The sequence below is a fragment of the Asterias rubens genome, chromosome 17 (assembly GCF_902459465.1).
Source record: "Asterias rubens chromosome 17, eAstRub1.3, whole genome shotgun sequence".
Taxonomy (NCBI): Eukaryota; Metazoa; Echinodermata; class Asteroidea; order Forcipulatida; family Asteriidae; genus Asterias; species Asterias rubens.
In genome coordinates this window covers 11,134,537-11,160,122 of record NC_047078.1, presented here as the reverse complement: position 1 = coordinate 11,160,122, position 25,586 = coordinate 11,134,537, and the positions used below count along the sequence as shown (strand labels likewise).

Genomic DNA, 25,586 nt, shown 5'->3' with positions numbered 1-25,586 from the left:
CAAAGATTAAATAAACAGATAAAGGATTGCTCTCCCAGACAGCCCTGGCCCTGAACCCCTTGAAAAATAAACATTAAGCAACAGCCTCTGGTGGATTCCATTTGGTTGAGGGGACAGGGTACTAGACTTGTGGTGATTAAGGTTATATTAATTTAAAAAACAAAATACTTGAAAACTTGTTATAAATATTAATTTGAATTTCAAATTCCACCTGAGTGATTTGCCTGTGGATTTTGTTTTCACAGAATTCAGGACCGAGTACTGAGTATACAGTGCTTGAAGGCAACGGACACCTTTGGTAATTGTCAAAGACTAGTATTCACACTTGCTGTATCCCAACATAATGCATAAAATAACTAATCAGTGGAAATTTGGACTCAATTGGTCATCGGAGTTGCAAGAGAATAGGCCTAATGAGCGAAAACATAAACAAAAAGACATCTTTAGTGCACAAATGTGTGCGCCTTCAGATGCCTCATAGAAGAACGTGCATGTATCATTTCTCAGATTCAACCGTTTTGGTGTGAAACATTATACAAACCATTCGAATGAAAACCTTTCTCAAAATGGTTCATACAGCTGATGTGCCTCTCTCTCAACAGCTAATTCTGTTTTCTCAGAGTGAGAGAAATAAGTTATTGAAAGTTCCCCTTTAAGTGTCTGCCTCCTTGAGGTCAAACTACTGGGTCTTGTTGGGTCACCCAGAGAGAGAGAGAGATTGCCTGGCAGTAGTCCGGTGGTGTTGATAGATGGCCAAGTGCTTATCAAGTGCTTATGGGGGGAGTCTGGGTGTTGATTCTGGCTGTGAGGCACTGTGTTTATATTTTTGAGGTGATGTCTTTGTGTTGTGTTGGTTGGGGGGGGGGGGTCATTGATGAGGGTCGAGTGTTAAAAGATACATTGACTTTGTTGGTATGTAATGTGTGAAAAGATATGTACCTGTGTAATTTACATGCTGTTCAAGGCTTGATTGTTTACTGTAAATGATTGGCTAGTAGTTCATGGTCTTAAAGGTGGTGTCATAGATTTGCAATCACTCAAAAAAATTCTTGTCCGTAAAAAACTTCCTTGGTGAGAAGCAAGAACCATCTCTGTGACATGTCTGAGTCTGATTACATTTGGTCCGTTGCACTTGCCATCTTCTCATGAATATCTGTTATGTCCCAAAGTTTCTTTACTTTGCTAAGCGCATTAAGCAACTAGAAGTATATAATTTGTTTTTACCATTACACTGATGTGGATAATGCACTGTATACTCGGTACTTTCCTGAGTTCTATGACAAAAATCCACTGGCAAATCACTCGGGTGGGATCGAACCCACGGCCTTTGCATTGCTAGAGCAGATGTCTTACCAACGTCTTAGTCCACAGCGGGCCCTCTCTTACCTGCTAGCTCTTACAAATGCAGGTACATATCGGCCCCTTGTGGAATACCAAAAATCACCCAAGTTTTGTAGTAACCTAGATGTTTTACCAACCGAGCTGTAGCCTGCATCTAGAATAACAGTGTTCTACACATGCCTGCTGATTGGTTAAAATTGACTGATTGATTGATTGATTGATTGATTGATTGATTGATTGATTGATTGATTGATTGATTGATTGATTGATTAAACAAATTCTTGCTTTGTTCTCTTTTCAGACGTTGATTAAACTTTCATAGATGAGTTGATGCAGCGAAAGACGGAGCAACTGAAGATTCTTGGGTCATTTCAAGATGGAGGTCTTTGGCCATCTTGCTGTATATTTGTTATTCTGTAGTGTTCTCGCCTATGTCGGGCTAACCAAAGCAGGTATGTACTTTATATCTCACATTTTAGACAGGCCCGCCAAACCACACACATGATCTAGCGTCTCTAGATCTTTTGACTTCTACAGCGCGTCAAGTCGCTCCCAACTGTTTCCGATGTCAAACTTTTTATGTACTTAATTCAGAATTTGGTTCGGCGCATTTCTGGAGCGCCTGTCTGAAACGGGTGTTGCTAACATTTCTCCATATTCATTTTTTGTTCATACAACTTATTACTGGTTTCCCACCAGCTTTTGCTTAGCAGAAAAAAAAGTTCAGCTAAAGGTTTTTTTTCTGAAGCAGCTTTATGAAATTTGGTCCAGTACCTCATGACATGTTAGACAAATTCTCAAAAGAACAAAATCTACACAGCATAAGGTAGCTACACACATGGTGTTACCGCAAACTGAATATACAACAATACCTCACTATGCAATGCCTCAAAACCCACATAAACTATTCTCAGGAGTTACATTGTCTACATGTATGAAAAATATTGGTCACAACTTCAATTGTAGTGCCGCTTTAACAGAAACTTGAACCAGCAACAGTTTCACCTTCAAAGCCACATGCCTTCCTGCTCTTCAACAAATCAAAAAGTGTCCCCCAAAATGAAAACGATTTTCCGGGACCCTTTGCTTAATCTGAGACCCAGGGGTGAGGCATCTCTTCCCAGCAGTGAAAATCCAATATCCAGCCGGGCGGGGCAGGGGGAGCTGACTGCGGCTTGTTAGCTCGGTCCCGATGTCTCAGGGAGTCATCTTCAAGGAGCGCGGTGGAGCCGCGATACAATAAGGAGGATTTTAAAAACAGTTGTCCTTAAAGGCACTGGGGTTGATTTCAAAAAGAGTCCTAACTTAGGACTAGTCCTAGGAGATATACAAAATGTGCGGCCAGTCCTAGTCTTAGACTAGTCTTAAGTCTTTGTGAAATCCACCCCTCGACACATTCGGTAATTGTCAAAGACCAGTATTCTCACTTGGTGAATTCCAACATATGCACAAAACAATGGTAAATTTTGACTCAATCATTGAAGTTTCAAGAGAATAATGAAAGAAAACGACCCTTGTTGCACAAATGCTTTCAGATGCCTAACAAAAGGCTTCAGGCCTGAAGTCTTTGAACTTTTGAGTGAAAAATTACCTCTTTCTCAAAAAACGATTACTTCAGAGAGCTGTTTCTCACATTGTTTTATACTGTCAACAGCTCTCTCTCGTTACCAAGTAGGTTTTAATGCTAACAATTTTCTTTGAGTAATTACCAATAGTGTCCAGTGCCTTTAAACAGTTCGACGGAATCTAATTGCTCAGGTCTTGGGGTCGAAAGGATGACCTGACTGGGGAGGATTGCTGGGTCTTCCGGTACCCCTGCGGGGTTACCAGATAAAATTAAGATGTCTTTGTTTTGACAAAGGTTTTTCATTTCTGTTATTAACTCTTTTAGTTCCCTTTTTTTGTTAGTGCCTTCTCTTAGTGCTTTTTTTAAAATTCGAGTGGTTCAATATTTAAACTAGGTTATTTTCCTCCTCATTTTAATTCTGGTCTCACATGTCTTGTACACAAAATTTTGAGCTTCTTGAACAAGCCCTGGGGTGGATTTCACAAAGGTAGTCCTTACTTAGGACTAGTCCTAGGCAATGCTAAGAGATAGGACTGGTCCTAAGTTAGGACGAGTCCTAAGTTAGGACTACCTTTGTGAAATCCACCCCTGGTGTCTTGTAGGTCTCCCCCCCCCCCAATGCACCGTATTTTTGATAGCGTAAGGGCCTTCTCAAACATATTTGCAGATTTGTGGGTATATTCATTAATACCCAAAACAGTTATTAAAGACTGCAGTGGAACACATTACCACCACAGACATCATTTATAACCATCACGGACAATAAGACCTTTAAAGGAGCCGTACCGACCTCTTAAGCAACTTAAAACTACAGTGCAACAAAAGTGACAGAACGCTGTGCAGGACGAATCACGTTTTCCCCCAGGAAGTGATAAAAATACTATTGAGAGCGCCCTCACATGATCAAAAGTGTGGGGCATTTAGGCCCTGCTTCAGTCTTTCTGTATCCCTCAAATCGCCAATGAGGATATGGAAGGATCTGGGAAGGGTATAATGATGAAGATAACAAAAACAAATAATGAAATCATTAAAATAATTAAAATCTTGTTCTTTTTGTTCCAACTTCCGTCAGATTCCCCACCGTCGTTTCTCAGGGAACCGCGATCGAGGATCGTCAAGCACAACATCCGCGTCAAACTCCGTTGCAAGGTCGACCCCAAAGATGCGCAAATCTGGTGGTTACTGGACGGTGAAGTCATCAGCGACCCCGCCAGTCGAGGCATGGAGGTCACACCAAACTACCTCATTATTAATTCATTTCAGGGCAAAGGTCAAAGGTCACATAATGGTGACTACCAGTGCAGAGCGGGGAATGCCACGGGGACTGTACTCAGTAGAGTGGCGCACGTTGAGGCTGCATGTAAGTCATTTTCTCTGTCAAAAAAAAAAACAACAACAAATTTTCAGGCCTGAAACTTCACGGAGGCAATAAAGGCGATGGCCTTCATGCCCCCTTGTCATAAGCCTTTTTGAGGTATGACAGACGTGATAGGAGTGTATTGTTTGGTTTGGGTGTATACACACAAATTTACCCAAACCTTATCGTAATGTAGCATTGTGTCCGCCATATCTCAAAAAGGCTTAGTGCTTTGTTTTTGTTAAAATGCTCCAGTAGAAATTTACAATTTCCCCATAGGGTGCCCTTTACGGAGGAAAAAATGCCTTGGTGCCCTTGCCCTTTCAAAAAACAAAGCTTACAGGCCTGATAACAACAATAGTAGAGCAGCTTTCTCCAGAAGACGATCAGAGTATACTGATCAAAACGTCGAGTTGAAACCAACGGTTCTTTTCAGAACCACCCCAACTCATTGATAGATTATCATTACATGGTGTTACCGCAAACCTTACTATAAACAGTAGAGTAGTCAGTTTTTCTTTGTTCAACCCCAAATCATTAAAAAGTTACTAAGTCAGTTTCCATGGCATGGTTTATTTTTTGATATCTGAAATTAAGAAGTCGCATCGCCTTAAGGTGATCCCTGGCTACACACCTCTCAGGTTTTTTTACCCACTCATGATTTGGAAAAAAGATTGCCCCTTTTAATCTTTGGTTATTTGAAATGTTTGATATAAGCTTATAAATCGTTACTCTTCTCTCTTGGACAGATTTAAAACGTTTTCCAACACATCTACCAACGACAGTTTATGGTAATGAAGGAGGCGTGGCTGTTATAGCATGTCCAATACCGGACAGTCTTCCTCCAGCAGTCATGGCGTATGAGTTTAAGGGTCAACAAATTACCGGATCATCAGGTTAGTACGGAATGTTGAAACCAAACATAGCCCCAAAAATCTGACATCAAAGTTTGAGGGTCTTAATGACGCTGGACACTATTGGTAGTTGTCAAAGATCATTCTTCTCACTTGGTGTATCTCAACATATGCATATACAAAAAAACTGTGAAAATTTGAGCTCAATTAATCGTCGAAGTTCCGAGATAATAAAGAAAGAAAAAAACACTCTTGTCTCACGAAGTTGTGTACTTTCAGATGCTTGAGTTCGAGACCTCAAAATCTAATTCTGAGGTCTCGAAATCAAATTCGTGGAAAATTACTTCTTTCTCGAAAACTGCGTTACTTCAGAGGGAGCCGTTTCTCACAGTGTTTTATACCATCAACAGCTCCCCATTACTTGTTACCAAGTAAGGTTTTATGCTAATAATTACTTTGAGTAATAACCAATAGTGTCCACTGCCTTTAAGCACAGAACAGTCATGCTTAGGGGCGATCGCGAATAGTCAATGTTAAAAATTGAATGGGTTCCTAATATAATTTACACTCTGAAGAATAAGTAATGCCTTAAAAGAACAAGATATTTGAGATCAAAGTTTTCAAACATCAGTAGTTTTCAATGGTTTTTCCGGGCTCAAACACTCACATTTTACTTTGAAGTTTAATGAAATCGCAATCTTGGCAAGCTGGGTATTTTGTCATATGACTTTAGATTTTAATAATTTTTTTGGTTCCCACCAACACTTTCGAGCAAAAAAAAAGAAGAGTTTTTTTGACTTTGGTTTTTCTGAATGTCCTCTAAGAAGAAAAAGGTTACAAGCCATAAACCCATGGAGTTTTCATTGCTCCAACTGGTGCCCCACCCGTTTTGCTAAGCAATAACATATATGCTAAGCAATTTTCCCTGCTAAACAGCATTATGAAATTGGACTCAGGTCAGGCTACGAACAGCTCAGCTGTTTTCGATACATTTATCTCTAGGAGAATGTACTGATTCTTGAGAACCGTAATCCATGAACTTGTTGACAGACGTCTACATTATTATTTGTTTAAAAGGGTCAGTTGGAATTGAAGAAATGAAAGTCAGATGTTTGGAAGTCTTAAACCCTCCTTCAAGGTGGTCTTATTGTTGCCTCGTTGTCTGGAACTTCATGTTCTCTTTAGAGCGGAGGTTTTCAAAAAGTTATAACCCATAGGGTTTAGTCATCAACTTTCCACATTGAAATAAACACCATTATGTCCCCCATGTGGCCCAGTGGAAGCCCACCGTAGCAACAGTCTGACCTTTGGGGTCGGTATAGCGCCCTCTTGTGACAGGGACCACACAAGGAGTTTGTCTCAATGTTGCAAAGTTGTTTTCTTTTTGGCTATGATGTGGCATTTAATAGACTGCTAGGTTAGTCTAGTGTTAGTGTTGATTTATTTTTTCAACTTTTGGTCCCTGGATTTGGAACCAAATCCCCCTAAAAATATTGTCTAAGACAAAGAACCAGAGGTCCATTTCACAAACAAAGTTATAACATAGGACTAGTCTTAGGAGTTTTTAAAAACTTGCAGCTAATCCTAAGTTACTTGTCCTAACTCGAGATAAGACAGAGGCAAAGTTGCCTTCATGCCCTCAAGTCAGTGCCACTAGTCTTAGGAGTTTTTAAAAACTTGCAGCTAATCCTAAGTTACTTGTCCTAACTCGAGATAAGACAGAGGCAAAGTTGCCTTCATGCCCTCAAGTCAGTGCCTTGGTGTCCCTAGTCATTGTCTCCTTGCCCCAGTTTATGCCTCCTTAATCTTAATCCTCAAGTAGAAATTTACAATTTCCTCATAGGGTTACCTTTACCAAGGTGAAAATGCCTCTGCCCTTGCCCTTTCAAAAACGAAGCATTTAGGCCTGCAGATGATCGAGTAATGATATTGAGTGTTCTAATGGTATGAAGGTTAAAGCTTATAATGTCTAATCTGGGTTTGAGGTTTCTGTTTCAAATTTTTATTCATGTATTTATCATTCACAGATCATTATAGGATAATGCCGTCTGGCCATCTACATATTCTTGATGTATCTGAGGCGGACGAAGGCCACTTTACTTGCTCAGCGACGAACCCTTTCCTCTCGAAGACGCATAGTCTAGCAAATGGAACATCGTTAATCGTCATCGATGGTAGGTCAACGCAATGATTTTGTTTATAATTTCTTTTATGAGAACTTGCCTAACATCACAAGGCTGGACAGCAACTTCCAGGTGAGGGCTGCACTTAACCTATTTTGGCTATATTGACCCAAACAAAACATCAACATGGGCATGTTGCCACGTATTCCAGCGCTGAAACAGGGTTACACTCTTTACAGTCTGTCTGGATGTAGGCTTGGGTATCATCAATTAGAAGCCTGGCTGGCAGAGCAGAATGCACTACTTTCCCAACTTTATACAAAGCAGTTATGGTTAATCAGGGTGTGGGTTCGTATCCTGGTCATGACACATGTCCATGAGCAAGTCACTAAAACTGTAAATGCTTCTCTTCACCCAGGGGTATGGGTACATGTGAGGGCAGATATAGTTCTTGTGATTGATTTAGCTTAGTAGTGCATATTATTTGTTGCACAGGCTGTACTCCAAAGGGAGCTGAGACTGTTTAAGAAATTAAATAAATAGCCTAGTAACCAGGGGTTATAATGTACAAACGCCATGAGCGTCACTGAGTGATGGATTTCAGCGTGATATAAGAAGCCACTATTATTATTATTAATTCTCCACACCACAGCCTCTGATGTTCAGACCCCTCCTTCCATCACAACTGCGAGAGGAGCTGTCGCCAACGTCAACGAGCGCGCCATCTTGGAATGTCTACCAGACGGTGTACCCTTCCCTGAGGTGAGGTGGGAGAGAGTTGACCGACAGATGCCTACCAATGCCATCCAGTATCCATCGAGCCTTGAGATCCACCCAGTGAGTAAAGGAGATGCTGGTGTGTATAGGTGTACGGCGTGGAGTGGGCAGGAACACTCGGACGTGTCAGAGGTCACGTTAGAGGTTAAAGGTGAGGCAATTGGCATCTCTGTATCTTTGTCAGGAAAATACGTAGCGGGTGTGACACCAGGGACATTTTCGTAGAGCTGCTTTAAAGCACAAAATGTAGCTAAGCGCAACAAAATTATGCTTACCAGAATGTAGTTACCAGCAAAAATACCAGATCACATTTCTTTTCAGTGTAGTGTTCTCCCTGAACAATGGTCTGCTGGCTAAACACTATTTAAAACACCAGGGCCCAATTTCATAGAGCTGCTTAACCACAAAATGTTGCTGAAGCAAAAAAATAATTGCCTAGTAAAATCAGATTATCGGCCAAGACTCCACTCAATTGTTATGCTAAGTAAACCACAGCTAAATACCAGTCACAAGCAATGTATATGGCATGAAATTTTGGCCGGTAACATGTGTAAATTAAGCGAGCTATTTTCGTGCTTAAGCGAATTCTTTGCTTAAGCAGCTCTGAGAAATTGGGCCCTGAGGACCAGTCAAATTTCTTCAAGTGGTCTGGCTGGCTAGTTCACTGTCAAAAAGCATCCCTTTTGAGTATCAAAAAAATTTCAGTGAAAAAGCTGGGAGTTTAAAAACAACAGAGCTACCTCGTCCTGTGGGCTAGTCACCAACACAATTGAAGGTCAAACAGTGCAATACCAAAATCCTGCTTACTTTTGCTTAGCACAAAATTGTCTGCTTAAGCAGCTCTATGAAACTGGGCCTAAGTATTTTAATTTTAGGGGAGCGAGAGGAAAATTGGGAGCGAAGCAAAGTTTTGGGTAGGGAGGGGAAGGGAGCTGTTTATTATTTTGTTTTCGACATCATTGCAGGGGTTAGCAAGGGGAGGTGCGTCAACCCCTCTGCCCCTCCTATAGTAGCACCACTGATAAGTAGAGCAAATCTAGACTGTTTTTACCCAACTATGCAAAATTGCGAATCTTTCTTAACTGTTTCTGATTTCTGTTCTGATTCTCTTTTTTTTTTAAATCTTAGATGCTGTATCTATCTCCAAGGCACCTAAGAATACTCACGTGGATCTTGGAGGGACCGGACGATTCAAGTGCAGCGTCCGGGGAGTGAGAGAGGACCAAATAATGTGGCTCTTCAACGGGGAGAGAATCTCTGAGATGAGCTTTCGGCATCAAATCCTTGGTGAGGTTCACTTGTCCAGTTACACAAAGCTGCTTTTAGCATAACAAAATTTTGCCCCAGCATGAAACAATTTCGCTTACCAAAATAAATAAAACCCACCTCGGTCTTCTCCAGATTCCCTACTCTTCTTCCTTGTGCTTGTCAACAACTGATTCAGCTCATTGAGCACACGTTCCCTTTCGCTCGTCCCCAGCGCCTTGCTCTAACCAAAGGCAAACGTATCATGCACGCTCTTTGGTTTAATAACGCGCAGTCCCATCATGCATCACACTCACACTGCACCATATTTCTATGCACTGCATACGTGACGTACTTCCTGAACAAAAATCTGTGCAAGCGGATTAGCCCATCCCAGCGGTCCTGGATAGACTGGTCGCTGGGGCCGAGCGAAACATTCCCTACCCACTTTCAGTGGGTGTCAGTTTAGGTTTGGCCCCAGCTTCAGCCTAAACGCTTCACCGCGCTAAGCCCAGCTTATCCTGTTCCTGTTCCCGCCTTTATGCACCATCGAGCCAAGCCCAAACTACCAGTTAATCTCATCAGCAGCTCTTAAGCTGCATCCAGCAACAGAGTCCAGCATTCTCCTAAAGATGATCAGAGCATACTGATCGAAACGTTGAGTTGTCAACCACAGGTTCTTTGCAGAACCAACACTGCTCAAAAGAGATTAACACATGGTGATACCGCAAAAAAACTCACCTAATTATACTCTTACCACGCAGAGTTTCAAATTCTACAGACCTATGAAACAAGTTTGTTCTCTAACCCTAATCCTGTATTATGCTTTTTTACGATTTCATCCTTACTCCTTCTCATAACTATTTCATGGATTCATTCACAGATGGTGAGTTGGTTATTCACGAGGTACTGCGATCTGATTTAGGGCCCTACCAATGCTTCATCCAAGCTGGTCATGGGAGCGCCCAGGCTACGGCCAGGCTCATGTTAAGAGGTAAGAGTGCCAATTGTCCTCATCAAGTCAGATCTTAGGCCGGTTCATACTTCCTGAGAATGCGAATGTAAAGCAAATTTTGACGTCACATGACTGTTTTACCAGCGAATAATTCGCAAGAGTTTAGCACCAGTCAACTGTTGCGAGTCAAGTGCACTTGTGTGCTAGACCGCTTGACCAAAACACGCAACTGGAATAAAAGTCAATAATGTGGTTAAGTACAGTCTAAGGTGTGAGAAGTTCTTATTGAATTCTTAATTTGTTTTTCTCTTTCAGAGGGTTTTCCCGATATACCTGACCCACCGATCAACACGACGGCCATTGAAGGTGAAAATGTTCTCCTTGCATGTGGTACCACTGGTGACCCAATGCCAGTTGTTAGCTGGCATGACCCGATGGATTATGTTGTACGAAACACCGCGAGTATGTTCATCTCAGAAGAAACAGGTTCGTCAATGACTGAAGAGAGATTTTTTTTTTTCCTGGAATTTTTTTATTCATTCGGGGTTTAATAAAGACAAATGAGTGGGACTCGAACCAGCGACCTATGGATTACATGCCAGCGCTTACCAACTGAGCTATCTAGCTATGTTGGCGGGTCTCCCTTTTTTGCCAATGTCTTTATCAAGACCAGTAACTAATGTATACATGTATTTACAGTGTTTTGTTTTATTTTATTTGGTATTGTTTACATCCATTTTTTTTTTTTTTTTTCCTTGTCTTTTTTATCGTTTATTCTGTTTATAATTTATTTTAAATATATTTTCACAGTCGTTCATGGTGGTCTGTTTCTGTTCCCTATTTTGTTTTACTTAATCTTCAATGTATGCTTTAATTTTTCTTTCGTAAGATGATTCTATTTTAATTGTTAACTTTGTACATATCAGATTGTTTTTATATAGGCTATATGAATATTTCTTATTGTTTTTTTGGTATCCTTTCCTGTAATTGGCGGCTCGTCCGCTGTTGGTTTGGTCAATAAATATATATATATAATATATATAAGACAAAGTTACTAGAGTGGGACTCGAACCAACGACCTATGAACTATGTGCCAGCTCTCTACCAACTGAGCTATCTAGCCTTATGTTGGCCGTCTCCCTATTTTGTCAATGTCTTTGTTCGGGGGGTGCCAGTCAGAAGCCATACAACCGTTAACTACCGTTTAGCCAGGGATCACATTCCAATTTAAAGCCAGTGGACACTATTGGTAAATGTCAAAGACCAGTGTTTTCACTTGCTGTATCTCAACATATGCATAAAATAACAAACCTGTGAAGATTTGAGCTTGATTGGTTGTCGGAGTTGCGAGATAACTATGAAAGAAACCAGGGGATCACACTAAAGAGATACAATTTTTCGTTTCAGATAATAGGATGTGCCATATCGGCTCGGGACTGACGTTATTTTGTTTTCTCTCTCAGGCTTTGACAGTTGTTTGAATTTTTATTCCTTTCCTCAGGTGGACTGACAATTTACAGAGTTGGACCAGAGGACGTCGGATGGTATCGATGTATTGCTTCAAACAAGCATGGACAGGTCATCTCAAAGGCTTATCTAGCTGTCATTGGTAAGAACAATTGAACAAGCTTTCATGTAGATATCATGCATCAAACAAGCATGGACAGGTCATCTCCAAGGCTTATCTAGCTGTCATTGGTAAGAACAAGAACAAGCTTTATACATGTAGATATCATGCATCAAACAAGCATGGACAGGTCATCTCAAAGGCTTATCTAGCTGTCATTGGTAAGAACAAGAACAAGCTTTATACATGTAGATATCATGCATCAAACAAGCATGGACAGGTCATCTCCAAGGCTTATCTAGCTGTCATTGGTAAGAACAAGAACAAGCTTTATACATGTAGATATCATGCATCAAACAAGCATGGACAGGTCATCTCAAAGGCTTATCTAGCTGTCATTGGTAAGAACAAGAACAAGCTTTATACATGTAGATATCATGCATCAAACAAGCATGGACAGGTCATCTCAAAGGCTTATCTAGCTGTCATTGGTAAGAACAAGAACAAGCTTTATACATGTAGATATCATGCATCAAACAAGCATGGACAGGTCATCTCCAAGGCTTATCTAGCTGTCATTGGTAAGAACAATTGAACAAGCTTTATACATGTAGATATCATGCATCAAACAAGCATGGACAGGTCATCTCCAAGGCTTATCTAGCTGTCATTGGTAAGAACAAGAACAAGCTGATACATGTATATATTGGGTTTGCGGTTACACCATGCGTGTTACAACTTGCCAGGTAGATTTTGTTCTTTAATATAACATAATAACTTTCGATTTATATAGCGCCTAATAACTAACACTTAATTCTCTAAGCGCTTTACACTAGTGCCCTGGTCATAGGGCCAATAACATCCCTTTTTAATGTTTCTCAGCTCCCTTGGGAGTATACAACCTGGGCAACAGTTTATATCGCTCCAAAGGCTTTTTCATTCACAATATCAACCTCTACCCTCGCAGGTACCCATTTATTCCCCTGGGTGAAGAGAAGCAATTATAGTAAAGTATCTTGCTCCAGGACACAAGTGTCACGACCGGGATTCGAACCCTCACTCCAGTGAAAACGCACCAGAACTTGAATTCGATGCTCTTAACCACTCGGCCATGACACTCTACAAGAGAACTGTCTTGCTTTATATCCTACTACCCCGGAGTAGAACTTTGGGAGAACTTGTGAGCTTTCTCAGTTCTGTAAAGAACTGTCCTGCTTTTTAACTCGTACCGGGGGCACTATGTGGATTGGGTTTTCAGTCCCTACCTGACTGCAAGGGTTTTCCATAAAATAATTGTCTAGGGTTTTCCTTCCACATCTAAAACTGAAACTTCCTTCCTTGTGTTCTTACTGTTAGATTCGTGGCTAGTACAGTGATTAATTTTGCTTTTCTGAGTGTCCTTGGCAGCACAACCAGAAAAAAATGAAATGAAATGAAACTACACTATGGCTGTACAGAAGTTATTTATTTGTTGATTTATTTGTTTTGTTGCAGAAAAAATAAGTACGACACCAGCACCTGAGATGAGTACGAGGCACGTTCTTAATCCTCCAGTGAATGATGACATCACAATCACGACCCAAACAACAGACGAACCTAATAAGCCAGGCACAGGTGGGTTCAAAAGTCAAATTTGTCCAACAGAGTGGTTTTTCTTTCAATATTTTTCAATAAACAGTTTAGCCCAAATGTTTACAGTTTTGTTATTTTATTCATAATGCTGGTTGCCATTATGTGAGAATACTGGTCTTTGACAATTACTTAATGTGTCCAGTGCCTTTAAAGCCAAAAAGTTTCTAAGCACAGACAAATAATGCTTACTGGTAAAAGGTTATCAGTTTCAAATCAAGCTAATTTTGCAGAACAAAAAATTGTTAAGCAATATTTTGCTGCCTAAAGCAGCTTGACAAAAACAGGACCTTTTTCCTCCATCAATTTTTTATATATTCTTGATGAAATTCGCAACAGTTGAGCATTGTTCAACTCCTTCAAAGCATTCGCTGCGAAATTAGCCATGTGATGTCAAAATTCGCTTCGCATTCGCAGGAAGTATGAGTCGGGCTTTACCCCCCGTTTGTTGTTTCCTCCCTATTTCAGTGCCTGACGCCCCCTCGAAGCCTTCCATCACTAAAACATCAGACACTTCCGTCGAGACGAGGTGGAATTATTATGGCACAATCGTTGTTACGAGCTTCACCGTGCAGTACAGGGATGTAACGTCGGTGGATGGGTGGGTGACAGCTTCTAACGTCATACCACCGAACCGCAGAATCTATGAAGTGCAGGGTCTTACAAAAGGTAGGGATTCAAGGGTAATTGATTCGGACGTTGCATGGAGGGAGGTCAGGAGCATTGGACTGAAGCTCTGGTGTTTCTGATCAGCAGAGTGTTGGTTTAGAGTCCTGGGACCGATTTCATTGAGCTGCTTAGGCACAAAAGAAAGCTAAGCATAACAAAGTATGCTTACCAGAGCAAGGTTACCAGCCAAACTACCATGTCACCTAATAGACCGATCCACTAAGCTCTGCCCCATTGCGTATTGACCAATCACAACGCAACGAAGGTTCGACAAATAAGGCGGACAGATAAAATGTGTGCGCGTATCTTGGCACCCGCGGCAGAGTTGTGCAGAAAGGCATTGGAGAGGCCCACGTGTTCTTGCTCACACGTGCGTCGTGGGCGGAGCCTACTCGATCGGTCTATTGATCAGCAATATTTTCCTGCTTAAGCAGTTCTATGAAATTGGCACCTGGTCTTGACACAATTATGTCTCTAAGCGAGATTTTTATTGCAGACCTACCCAGATCTGTATTTCTGCTAAAGTGGAGACGTGTTCTTTGTTAGCAGGCTTCCAGATGTCGAAATCCTGTGTCAGGTTCTGAAGTTTCTAACACCCCTCCCCATCCGATCAAACTGTTTGGCTTACTTAGAAACTGATGGAACCTTCATGCCTTTGTGTAACACCTGTGTACTGCCTGACTAAAACCTGGTTCATACTTCCTGCGAATGCAAATCGTTTTATCAGCAAATGTTATGTAGGAGTTGAACGCGTTGTGAGTTTGTGAGGTAAAAACTTGTTTCGCATTCACAGGAAGTTTGAACCAGGCTTTATTCGCATTCGCAGGAAGTATCAACTAGGCTTCATATTAATGGTTTTACATTCCGTAGGTTGTGTATAGTATAGACGCATTCACCACATGATTTCAGATAATAATAGTGAACTGTCTTCCCCATGCTATAGGTGCGACATACCGCTTCCTAGTCATCGCAGCCAATGAGCATGGAGAGAGCCTACCCAGCGAAATGTCAAATCGTTTCTTGATGCACGTTCCAGACAACCCTCCAATCCGACCCCCATTGGACCCTCCTAGGATCATTGACTGTAGGGCACTGAGCTCAACAACCATCCTCGTTGAATGGGAGGTCAGTTTTCAGAAATTATGATGGGAAATGCACTGCGCATGACTCTCAGCCAATGATAGCCTTTCATGCATGCACGCTTCGTCAAAGTTGGTGGCCAATGCAAGGGTCTATTGTTGACCATTGAGCAATTTTGTCTGTTATTACTCAGGATGTATTTCTTGCATAGGTCACAATGGAACATTAACTTGTGGATGGCAAATGGTCGCTGCTCGAAAATCTACAGAGTGTTGCCATTTAGAGGCCACATTGTATATTCCATCTTTGGAAAACTACCCTGGTGTTTTGTTAGGCAATCTCTCATAATGAAGGATTATTATCAAAGTTGTGTTTTCATTCTTTCAATAGTTTGATCCTGAGTATCCCGATATCCCTGTGACCGGTTTCTATATCCACACTCGCAACACGGACAGCGACGATGACAATGACTACATCCGCACTCCGGTCAAGGGAATCGACGTCCGTCGTTACTACATCAACAACCTGGAGCCAGAGTTGACCTACGACATCAAGATGCAGACGTTTAACAGCGGAGGGGAAAGCCCCTTCAGTAATGTCGTCATCCGAGGAACTCTAGGTCAGTAGTTGTTGTAGGGTTTTGATTAAGTTTTTGTGCGTGACATTGTAAGGCCAGTCGCGAAGGAGTGGTTTTAAGGTGATTATAAAGGGAGCAAAAAGGAAGAACACATTACTCTTAACGTCTCCTGACGATGACTAGAGCAAGCTAGTCGAAACGTTGAGACCAATTCAGAACTGACTCCGCGGCAGTACAGTTAATTACGATCCTATAAGCTAAAGTAGTAGTCCAGTCTATTTCTATACCATCCGCCCTGGTAATAGTTAAAAAGCAGGACAGTTCTTTTCAGAACTGAGAAGTCTCCCGAACCTCCGATTATCTACTCCGCGGCAGTAGAAGAAAGCAAGACAGTTCCCTAAGAACAAACTCTACCTGGCAAGTAGATACACACATGGTGTTACCGCAAACCAAATATACAAGAACAGTAACCCAGTATGTGTTGGCTGATGAAAGTGGACTGGTTGTTTACTCTTTCACTGCTCACATAAGAATGAGCAACACAGAGAACCACTGTGTTGGAGTTGCATTTCCTATTAGGTGCCTTAACAAATTAGAAGGCGGTGACCATGTTACTTGGATCACACCTAGCCAATCAGCTACATGTATGTAGGCTCTGGATGCCACATGGACAGTAAGTTTTAGAGGGTTGCATATGTCCACTCTTTCTAGGAAATGGGAACTTTTGTTGGGGTGATATTTACATACTCCTTTTGTAACGTCTGGGAGGTGCACTACAACATGAATCCCTACTATTTATTTACCTATTATTTACAACCATGAAATGAAATTAACTCAAATAAAAGTGAATATATTGTATTTTTCCTCTAATCTGCAGCTCAAGAAACTCCGCCGCCCCCGTTGATCGTCCCAGAGTCTAACCCATCCAACTCCCCCTCAGAAGGTATCCCCAACCTACCGGACGATGCCGAGCCCGATGCGGCTGCTGGCCAGGGAGAAGACATTCTCTACATCACTCTCGGCGTTGTGCTTGGCGCTATGCTTCTAGTCCTCATCATGTTTGGTGTCATGTGTATATGGAGAGCCAAACAGGTCAACAATAACAGGATGGCACGTAAGTATATTCATTGGTTTCCTAGATTATTTTGTTTGCCACGTTTGCTCTCTATAGCTGCAAGTATTTTTGTGGTGCTGAAATTCGAAGAATTGGAGTCAATACAAATGAATAAAAACCAATAATAAAACTTATCGGATGTTTTACTTTCTATTTTTAGGTGACTTCCATTATGGGTATTATTGTGATGGGGCTTATCGCCATGCCAACGGGAACGCCTACAAGTTTGGTGGACACTACATGAATGGGAACGGGCCACCTGGCCATGGGATTGAAAATGTGCCGTATGGGGAGACGACTACGTCTGCTGATCCTCGACCTCTCTATACCATGCCACAGGTAAATATACATGGATGATAATGAATGGACAGACAGTAGGAGGGTTGACTATGTACTATTTATGTATTTGCTACGTGATATCATATTGCTTGCTGGCATGTTTCACATGTGATTCAAAACCACAGTGGATGATATTGGATGGTCAGACAGTAGGAGGGCTGACTATGTACTATGTAGATGCATTCACTGCATGATGTCACATTGCAGGCAGGCTCGCTCATGATGTTGAATGGTCAGACAGTAGGAGGGTTGACTCTGTACTATGTAGATGCATTCACTGCATGATATCATTGCAGGCTGCAATGTTTCATTTATGATTCAAAAACTATATTGAGTGTCAGACAGTAGGAGGGTTAACTATGTACTTTCTAGATGCATTCACCACTTGGTATCAAGTTGCAGGCTAGTTTATCAATTAAACCAAGTGGATGATATTGAATGGTCACCAAGTAGAAGGGTTGACCGTGTACAGATGCATTCACCACTTGATATCAATTTGCCGGCAGGTTTAGTTTATCTATCAGTCAAGCACAGTGGATACATTAAATGGTCATACTGTAGGAGGGATGACTGTGTACTGTATACATGTAGATCCAATCACCCCTCGATATCATATTGCATGTTGGCATAGTGTATCATTCAAAATCATATTTGATGATATAGAATGGTCAGACAATAGGAAGGTTAACTATGTACTTTTATATCATATAGCAGTTTCCGGTCCCCTTTTCACTTACCGAGCCTCTTCTCTCTTTGTAACAGGACAACTTGGACGAAGGAAACTTCTTCCCGGGTCTTTCACCGCAAACGTCCCCCGTCCCAAACGGCCACGCCCCAGGCCACGCCCTCCAGCCACCCACTGCGCCGAACGAGAACACAAACTCCAATCACAGCAGCGTTTCATCAGAGCACCTCTATGCGAACGGTAGCGTTAAGAGTCTACACAGCTCTTTGGACCGGGACGGAGGTCAGCGGGGATTGGTCTACGGGGGTCAAGGGTCATATGGCACTGGGAATCGGCCGGTTTGTCCGAGCAGACATCACAAGGGGGAGCACGGGAGGAAGAAGAAGGCAGAGGGCAGGACAAGTCGAGAAGGTAAAGAAAGAATATAAACAAGAAAACTAGCCACACTTCAAGTGAGGCTGCTTTGTTATTGTGGCTTGACTTGGTGGAGCAGTCTAGTTCCCGTTCTTTGTTGCCCTTCTTGTTCAAGATGTTCATTAAAATATTTAAATATTTAACACATCTTTTTTCCCCTCACAAAAATGTAATCTTCTTTGCATCCTCTTTCCCCCTTGAACCACATAGGCACAGACAGTGAAGTTGGTTCCGATGTCCCTTCGTCAAGGAATAGCTTCGCACCTGTTGCATCATCAACAGCGCCCTCATCTGGTCAACAGACATCCAGTCCAAACCCAGCCACTAATGACGTCAATGCAACAAAGCCTCATAAAGGGTCACATGACTCGCTCAGCCAATCACAACAAAGCGATTCATGTCGAAATGTCATACATTCTGACATATAGTATTTTATTGCACAGGGTGGTTTTATTTAGTATATAATATTTTAAAAACCTGCCCACCCCTTGCAGACCAAAATGGACGCTTCATATTACTGTCAAACAGTGGAGCTTACATTGTTTTTAGGGGTGTTATTTTTTAAGTTGAGTTTTTTTTTACACAAGAAATTTCAGGGTTTTATGTTTTGTAAATATATCCTGTATAAATATTAATGTGGCTGATTTTAGACGTTTCGAAGAACAATACTAGATTTTTAATTGCAAAGTTTCATGTTTTGAACTGGTTTACGGATTAATTGTTGGTGCAAAATTGTCCAATCAAAAGGGCTGTTTCAAAGTGAACTTCTTCCCACCAATGAACAGTGAGCTTCCAGATGATTTTTGAAAAACATGTTCAATAATACACTCTTGTGAGTACATGCAGAAAACATGATCTAATAATATGCAAATGAGCCTCATGGAATTATTCAGATCAGCTCATAAATATGCATCACATGAATATGATTCTAAAATCTCATGAATATGTAGCAAAACCTGGTGAATATGCAGCAGCTGTTTTAAATATGTAAATCAATCTCTTCCCAAAGACATCCCTCCATTACCGAATTGCTTGTGCCTTCGATTTCAGTTAACTCTCTTTTGATGAATTTTTGTTATTTTATTTCTTTTTTTTTTCCTGAAAAATTTTGGTTTTGATTTTTGCACTCTGATTTTCAAAGCACAATTGTTTTTGTTTTTATCAAAAAAATCACGCACGACAAATTGTTTGCTCTTTCGGGTCATGATTTCACTAACTATTCCTTGTGTGATGTTTTTGTTTAAATAATTTTATTGAGTTTATGCATATTTGGTTATTCATGTATGCAAACTTGCTTATGCATATTAATGATCTCCTCCAGTTAAGATTATCACTGCCATTTTAAGATAGGAATATTGGTGTTGATTTTTTTTATATGAATTGATTTTATATTGTAGCATTGCTAACCTATGCAAGAGCTGTGAGTTTAAATCCTATAAAACCAAAACCAGAGGCTTCTAAAATTCCAAAATTAATACAAATCAATCCTCCATTATTGGTCTGAATTTGTTTATTTTACATTCACTGCCTCAAACATTCAAATGCACTTGTGACTTTTAGGGGAAAAGTATTGTTTTTCAAATGCATTTAAGTAAGACTATGACAGTTCTCTGATTCGGAACTCCCATCTCCTTCCATGAAGTCTAAGAAGAAAGCCTGGTTCGTTATAAACTTAAGCAACAATTTAAACCATGGTGCACTCATTATGCTAATTTATGTATGTCAAAGGTCAACCCTTAAGTCCTATATATTATTCATATATTTGTGTATATAAGATAGAGGCAATACACTGTACATTATTGTAATTATGTAATCATACATATTTTATGTGACGGTTTCCTTGTACAGATCTAGCCTGCCGTTGTTTTTCTACTATTTATTTATCGCCACTTGTATTGCAGTGGATGTACAGAGGTTACTGTACAGGTCAGAGGTCACCGTAAAGGTCATTTGAGTAAACATTTAGTGGCAAAATTTGTGTAGGGTCAATTAAACAGAGAGATACTTCAAAGAAAGTGCTCGAAGCAGAAATGTAAATCGCTGAGCGGGTTTGCCTGCGCCAAGGCTTGATTTGATGTTGGTGCTTTTGATAAAAAAATAATCAACATTTGTTGACACATTTGTTGACCAGAAATATCAAAAATGTCTCTTTGTTCCACCAATGTTTGGACTGACAATGTTGTTCCACCAATGTTTGGACTGACAATGTATCCAGGTTGTCAAACCATCTGGTACACTTTGTTAATATCCTTTGTGTCAGAAGGTAGATATGCTCATACCAAATGTGTATGTTTAAACATTTCAAAGGTTCCAAAGAATTGTTTGTTTTGTCATTCTCTGCATTAAATGTAAGCAGTCGACACCATAATAAAACCAGACTCCAACATTGGCCGTCAGCCTTTTTGAATTAGTGTGCTTTGAAAACTTGGGTTAAAATGTCAGTTGAACTAACAGCTTGGGCCTTTTACAAACCCCGGCTTTGGCACTGGCTTGGGTACTGTTACAACATTGAAGCAGTGCATTTTTCAGGAAGCCTGAAGCCAGAGACAAGGTTTTGGAAAAAACACTGAAGTTCTTATGTAGTTGGCCCTGTTGTTTACTTAAAGCTGTATATTGTCTATGTATTAGTAAAGTGTATTTCCCAATTAAATTTCTTTTTTTTTATCTGAAATACTTATGTGAACTTCAAGGAACAGCTTTATGATCATGTCAGTGAATTTGTGGACAAAGGATAGGCTCAGATTAGCTCAGTTTGTTTGGTTTAACATTTTGTTTTTAATTAATGAATCACAATTATTAAGAATTTTGTTTGAATATGTCATGACAGTTGAACGACTGTTACTAAAAGCTAGCATGTAAAGGTGAATGGCGGTTTGTAACATGTCGTGGAAGCATGCACGTTGGTTGACTACTTAAACGTGTCATTCAAGCATGCATGTTGGGTGACTAGTAAACTTGTCACGCAAGCATGCAAGTGGGGTGACTACTTGTGCACATCTCATACAAGTATGTAAATTGGATGACTGCTTGTAAACAAGCATGCAAGTTAGGTTACTAGTAAACCAGTCATGCAAGCATGCAAGTTGGGTTACTAGTAAACCAGTCGTGCAAGCATGCAAGTTTGGTTACTAGTAAACCAGTCATGCAAGCATGCAAGTTGAGCTACTTGTAAACCAGTCATGCAAGCATGCGAGTTGGGTTACTAGTAAACCAGTCATGCAAGCATGCAAGTTGGGTTACTTGTAAACCAGTCATGCAAGCATGCAAGTTGGGTTACTAGTGTAAACCTGTCATGCAAGCATGCAAGTTTGATGACTATTAGTAACATGCTATGCAAGCATGCACATGCAGGCAACACTCTCTGCTTTTTGTATGCTGCTAGGCTTTAACAAACGACACCCTCTAGCAGTGTCTCTACACTATTTGTGTGTAGCCTTTGATGTCTTTTCTAATTCACAACTGACATGGTTTTAACGCTTGTTCTGTTTGTTATCTTTGTCCTCCAGAGGGACTTTTTAAATGCAGCTACATGTATACTCTTTTATCTTGTAAATTAAGAATTTGTGGGCTAATCATTCAAATGTTAACGCTAGCTTCTTTTGTGGCAGCTGGCCTGTTAAATCATTGCGAGTACAAATTTCTAAGAAAATGCATTCTTTTTAAAGAGGACAAATCTTGATAGCAGTCCTGTTCATTGTGGTGGTTATAAGTCTCTGCTGGGATTCTGACTCTGGGGGAATCGAACCTACAACCCATGCATTCTAGAGCAGGGGTTTCTTCATAATCTCTAGACCACAGAGTTCATACAGTAATTGTTAATTTAAAGGTAATTTTGTAAAATAAAGGAACCAGCATTCAGTATTCAAAGGGTGTAGTTTTTTCTATGTAGAACAATGGGGATTAATGTTTTTGAAAGGTCCGTGGTATGAAGCTTAAAGGCAGTGGACACTATTACTAAGAAATAATTATTAGCAATTAGCATAAAACCTTACTTGGTAACGAGTAATTGGGAGAGGTTGATGGTAAAAAACATTGTGAGAAACTCCCTCTGAAGTGGCATAGATTTTGAGAAAGAAGTAATTTTCCCCGAATTGGATTTCGAGACCTCAGATTTAGAATTTGAGGTCTCGATTATCAAGCATCAGAAAGCACACAACTTCGTGTGACAAGGTTTTTTTTTCTTTCATTGTAATCTCGCAACTTCAATGACCAGTGGAGCTCGAATTTTTACAGGTTTATTATTTTATGCACTATGTTGAGATACACCAAAAGAGAAGATTGGTCTTTGACAATTACCAATAGTGTCCACTGCCTTTAATGTAAATAAGCCACATATCTGTTGATGGTCATTCGAGTTCACTGTGCTGAAATGTGGTAGCAGGTACATTACATTGTACTGATAACCAGCTAAATTCAATATGATTAACATAGTTTTTGACTGGCTCCCCCCTCAATTTCTGCCAAGCCGAGGATATTTTTAATGTGGTATTTACATTTGTTCATTTATTTGTTATTGTTAATTACTGTTATTACTGTTATTACTTATTTTTTTAAAGCATTTTGAAATTAAGTACTCAGGACTCAACTTTAAACTGAGATTTTCTTCTTCTAAGAGAAATTTATTCAATTTTGCCATTACACACACAAAACCACGAAACGTTATTCAAATTAGCTGATCATGTGTAAGAGAAAACAATGAACAACGGGTGATGTTTTAACAGGAATATTGTGCATTTGTCTATCCAGCTTATTTCATTTGCAGCAATTGAAATAAGCTACAGTGTTTACTGGGTCTTTAAATGCTATTTTCCTGCCACTTAATCTCCACATGTAGAAGCATGGAAGGACCACAGAGTTACTCTATGCAACAGCTGTTGCTGTAGAAGACAAAATCGGACAAAGCATTGTTTTTGCTGGTCACCCAAATTGTGTTTATTTTTATATAGCACTCAAATCCGTCACTAAGTGACACCCATGTCACTTGAACATTATTACACGTGGTCACTTTAGGCCATATTTCATTCCTTAAAGGCAGTGGACACTATTGGTAATTGTCAAAGACCAGTCTTCTCACTTGGTGTATCTCAACATATGCATAAAATAACAAACCTGTGAAAACTTGAGCTCGATTGGTCGTCGGAGTTGCAAGATAACTATGAAAGAAAGAAAAAACACCCTTGTCACACGAAGTTGTGTGCTTTCAGATGCTTGATTTCAAGACCTCAAATTCTAAACATGAGGTCTCGAAATCAAATTCGTGGAAAATTACTTCTTACGTCACTTCAGAGGGAGCTGTTTCTCACAATGTTTTATACTATCAACCTCTCCCCATTTCTTGTTACCAAGGTCGGTTTTATGCTGATAATTATTTTGAGTAATTACCAATAGTGTCCACTGCCTTTAAACCATCTCAGCTCCCTGATTATTGGAAGTTAAGAAAGTTAGAGGAATGGTCCAAGTACGCCCAATACACAGGGCTAATAATGTGTAAATCGCCTTGATCTAGCTACTAGGATATGTGCACTATAAGAACAAGTTAATATTATTCCTAAAATTTGACCCAGGCCAAAAGTGGCTTGAGTTTTCTTCTTTTTGAGTTGGGAGGTTAAATGTTTCCAGACTTATCTAAAATGCTAAAAGATGCGAAGCTATGAGCTTAAGAAAAAACTGCTCAACCACACTCGAATTAGTGTTTACCCTTTTTTGTGACATGGAGGCTGGTTTTTCTGTTATGTTATATTTGTCATATTTTAATGGCAGCTTATTGAAACGTTACAATTATGGAACAAATTTTACTAGTATTTGTAAATGAGTATGTGCAGAGATTATTGAATATAAAAATGGTATGCTTCATCGATGTTAAATTGATGTGTCTTGCTCTGGTGTCTTCTGTTCACTCCCCTATTCAACAACCAGCATCACTACACTCTAAAAACTAAAAAGTTGAATCCCACGCTTGCATGAGTTCGGTGATGAGTGACTACACTTTGAAAGTGTTGAATCCAGCATTTTATATGTTAAATCCAGCATTTTGAAGTATTTAGTCAACAATTTAAGTGCCAGCTAAAAAGCTGATCCAACAACTCCAAGGAATATTTTTGAGAAATGTTGAAATAACACTTAAATTATTGAATTAACCCTTTTTGCGTTGGATCAAAAATTTAAAATGCTTGATCCAACGCTGGATCCAACGCTGGATCCAACACTTTCCAAAGCCGAAGCCGGGGTTTCGAAAAGACCATGTTCAATATGCATGTGCATGATTGGTGAGCAAATGATTCCAAGGCCAAGGCAAGTAACACCAGCAACAATCATGGCACACTGATAATGAAGCAAGGAGATATGGGCTTCCGTACGCAACTACAAAACCCTGGCCTCATAGAAACTATACATCATGGCGTCCACGTTGGCAGTCTTCTATTTTGTTAACTGTACTCGGTTTCCCAAGATGCATTGCAGTATAGTTTTATTTTTAAGAATATTTATATGAACTATGTTAAATTTTAAAAGTTGGTTGTCTGGAATTTGGCGCCAGGAATAATAAGTGATGTCCACAATTGAGCAAAATGTTGAGAAATGAAATACTAATTTATTCTGGTTATTTTGAAATTATGAAACAATGTAAAACTTCCCTCTTGAAAAGTGTAGTATCTTGTCTGCCACGATTTGCCATGATGGAATGTACAAGACTCTTTTTGTAAACGAGGGTTATATTACCATAGATCATGCATGGTATATAGCTTTGATTAGTTAGTCACAATGGCGAACGGTGAGCGCAAACTTGAAAAACAAAAAATGACCGCCCCAAAAGACCCTTTAGCTTTCTTACATTGTTGACGAAACCAATCTGGATATTAATAGCAAGATGGCTTAAACATAACCCCATTCCAGAAGACTTCCTACGATGAAAATAAGGTTTTGAAACACAAAGTCCAAATTAACCAAACGTCGGCGTGGTGTGCTTTTAAAAAACACGTGGCATGTCGTCTTGTATATAGTCAGACGATAAAAACATCCCCCAAAAGTATGCTTTATAGACTGAAACATGTTTCTAAACATTGGAACGATTCGCAAAACATAGTTCTAAACATGATAAGGTTTGCAAAATAGAAGAAAATACAGCTTTTGCTAAACATACTTGCGAAAACAAGGTTTCAACGAAGCTCTGTTGTGGTCATGTCACCCGGCCCAACTGGTTGCATGCGCTCGCTATATATGGAGGGAAAAAGGTTGCTCGTTATCAATATTTCCCCTTAGTTAGTTTTTTTTTATCTGAGTAAAACGTCTGATGAA

At 40.1% G+C, this 25,586-nt stretch overlaps 1 protein-coding gene across 2 annotated transcripts in view; it reads left to right on the top strand.

The window, feature by feature from the left end:
• Positions 1-22,292, top strand: part of LOC117301310 (cell adhesion molecule-related/down-regulated by oncogenes-like) — a 43,514-nt gene extending 21,222 nt beyond the window's left edge. For both annotated transcript variants that reach the window (XM_033785203.1, XM_033785202.1), the window contains exons 2-18: positions 1,643-1,793; positions 3,981-4,268; positions 5,015-5,161; positions 7,147-7,293; positions 7,895-8,170; positions 9,148-9,306; positions 10,148-10,258; positions 10,535-10,705; positions 11,721-11,828; positions 13,281-13,400; positions 13,884-14,084; positions 15,028-15,209; positions 15,555-15,783; positions 16,619-16,855; positions 17,016-17,194; positions 17,957-18,290; positions 18,504-22,292. In XM_033785203.1, the coding sequence (XP_033641094.1) occupies positions 1,718-1,793; positions 3,981-4,268; positions 5,015-5,161; positions 7,147-7,293; positions 7,895-8,170; positions 9,148-9,306; positions 10,148-10,258; positions 10,535-10,705; positions 11,721-11,828; positions 13,281-13,400; positions 13,884-14,084; positions 15,028-15,209; positions 15,555-15,783; positions 16,619-16,855; positions 17,016-17,194; positions 17,957-18,290; positions 18,504-18,721 (3,183 nt within the window). In that variant the 5' untranslated portion in view covers positions 1,643-1,717 and the 3' untranslated portion in view covers positions 18,722-22,292. The remainder of the gene's footprint in view (positions 1-1,642; positions 1,794-3,980; positions 4,269-5,014; positions 5,162-7,146; positions 7,294-7,894; positions 8,171-9,147; positions 9,307-10,147; positions 10,259-10,534; positions 10,706-11,720; positions 11,829-13,280; positions 13,401-13,883; positions 14,085-15,027; positions 15,210-15,554; positions 15,784-16,618; positions 16,856-17,015; positions 17,195-17,956; positions 18,291-18,503) is intronic.
• Positions 22,293-25,586: the final 3,294 nt, after the last annotated feature.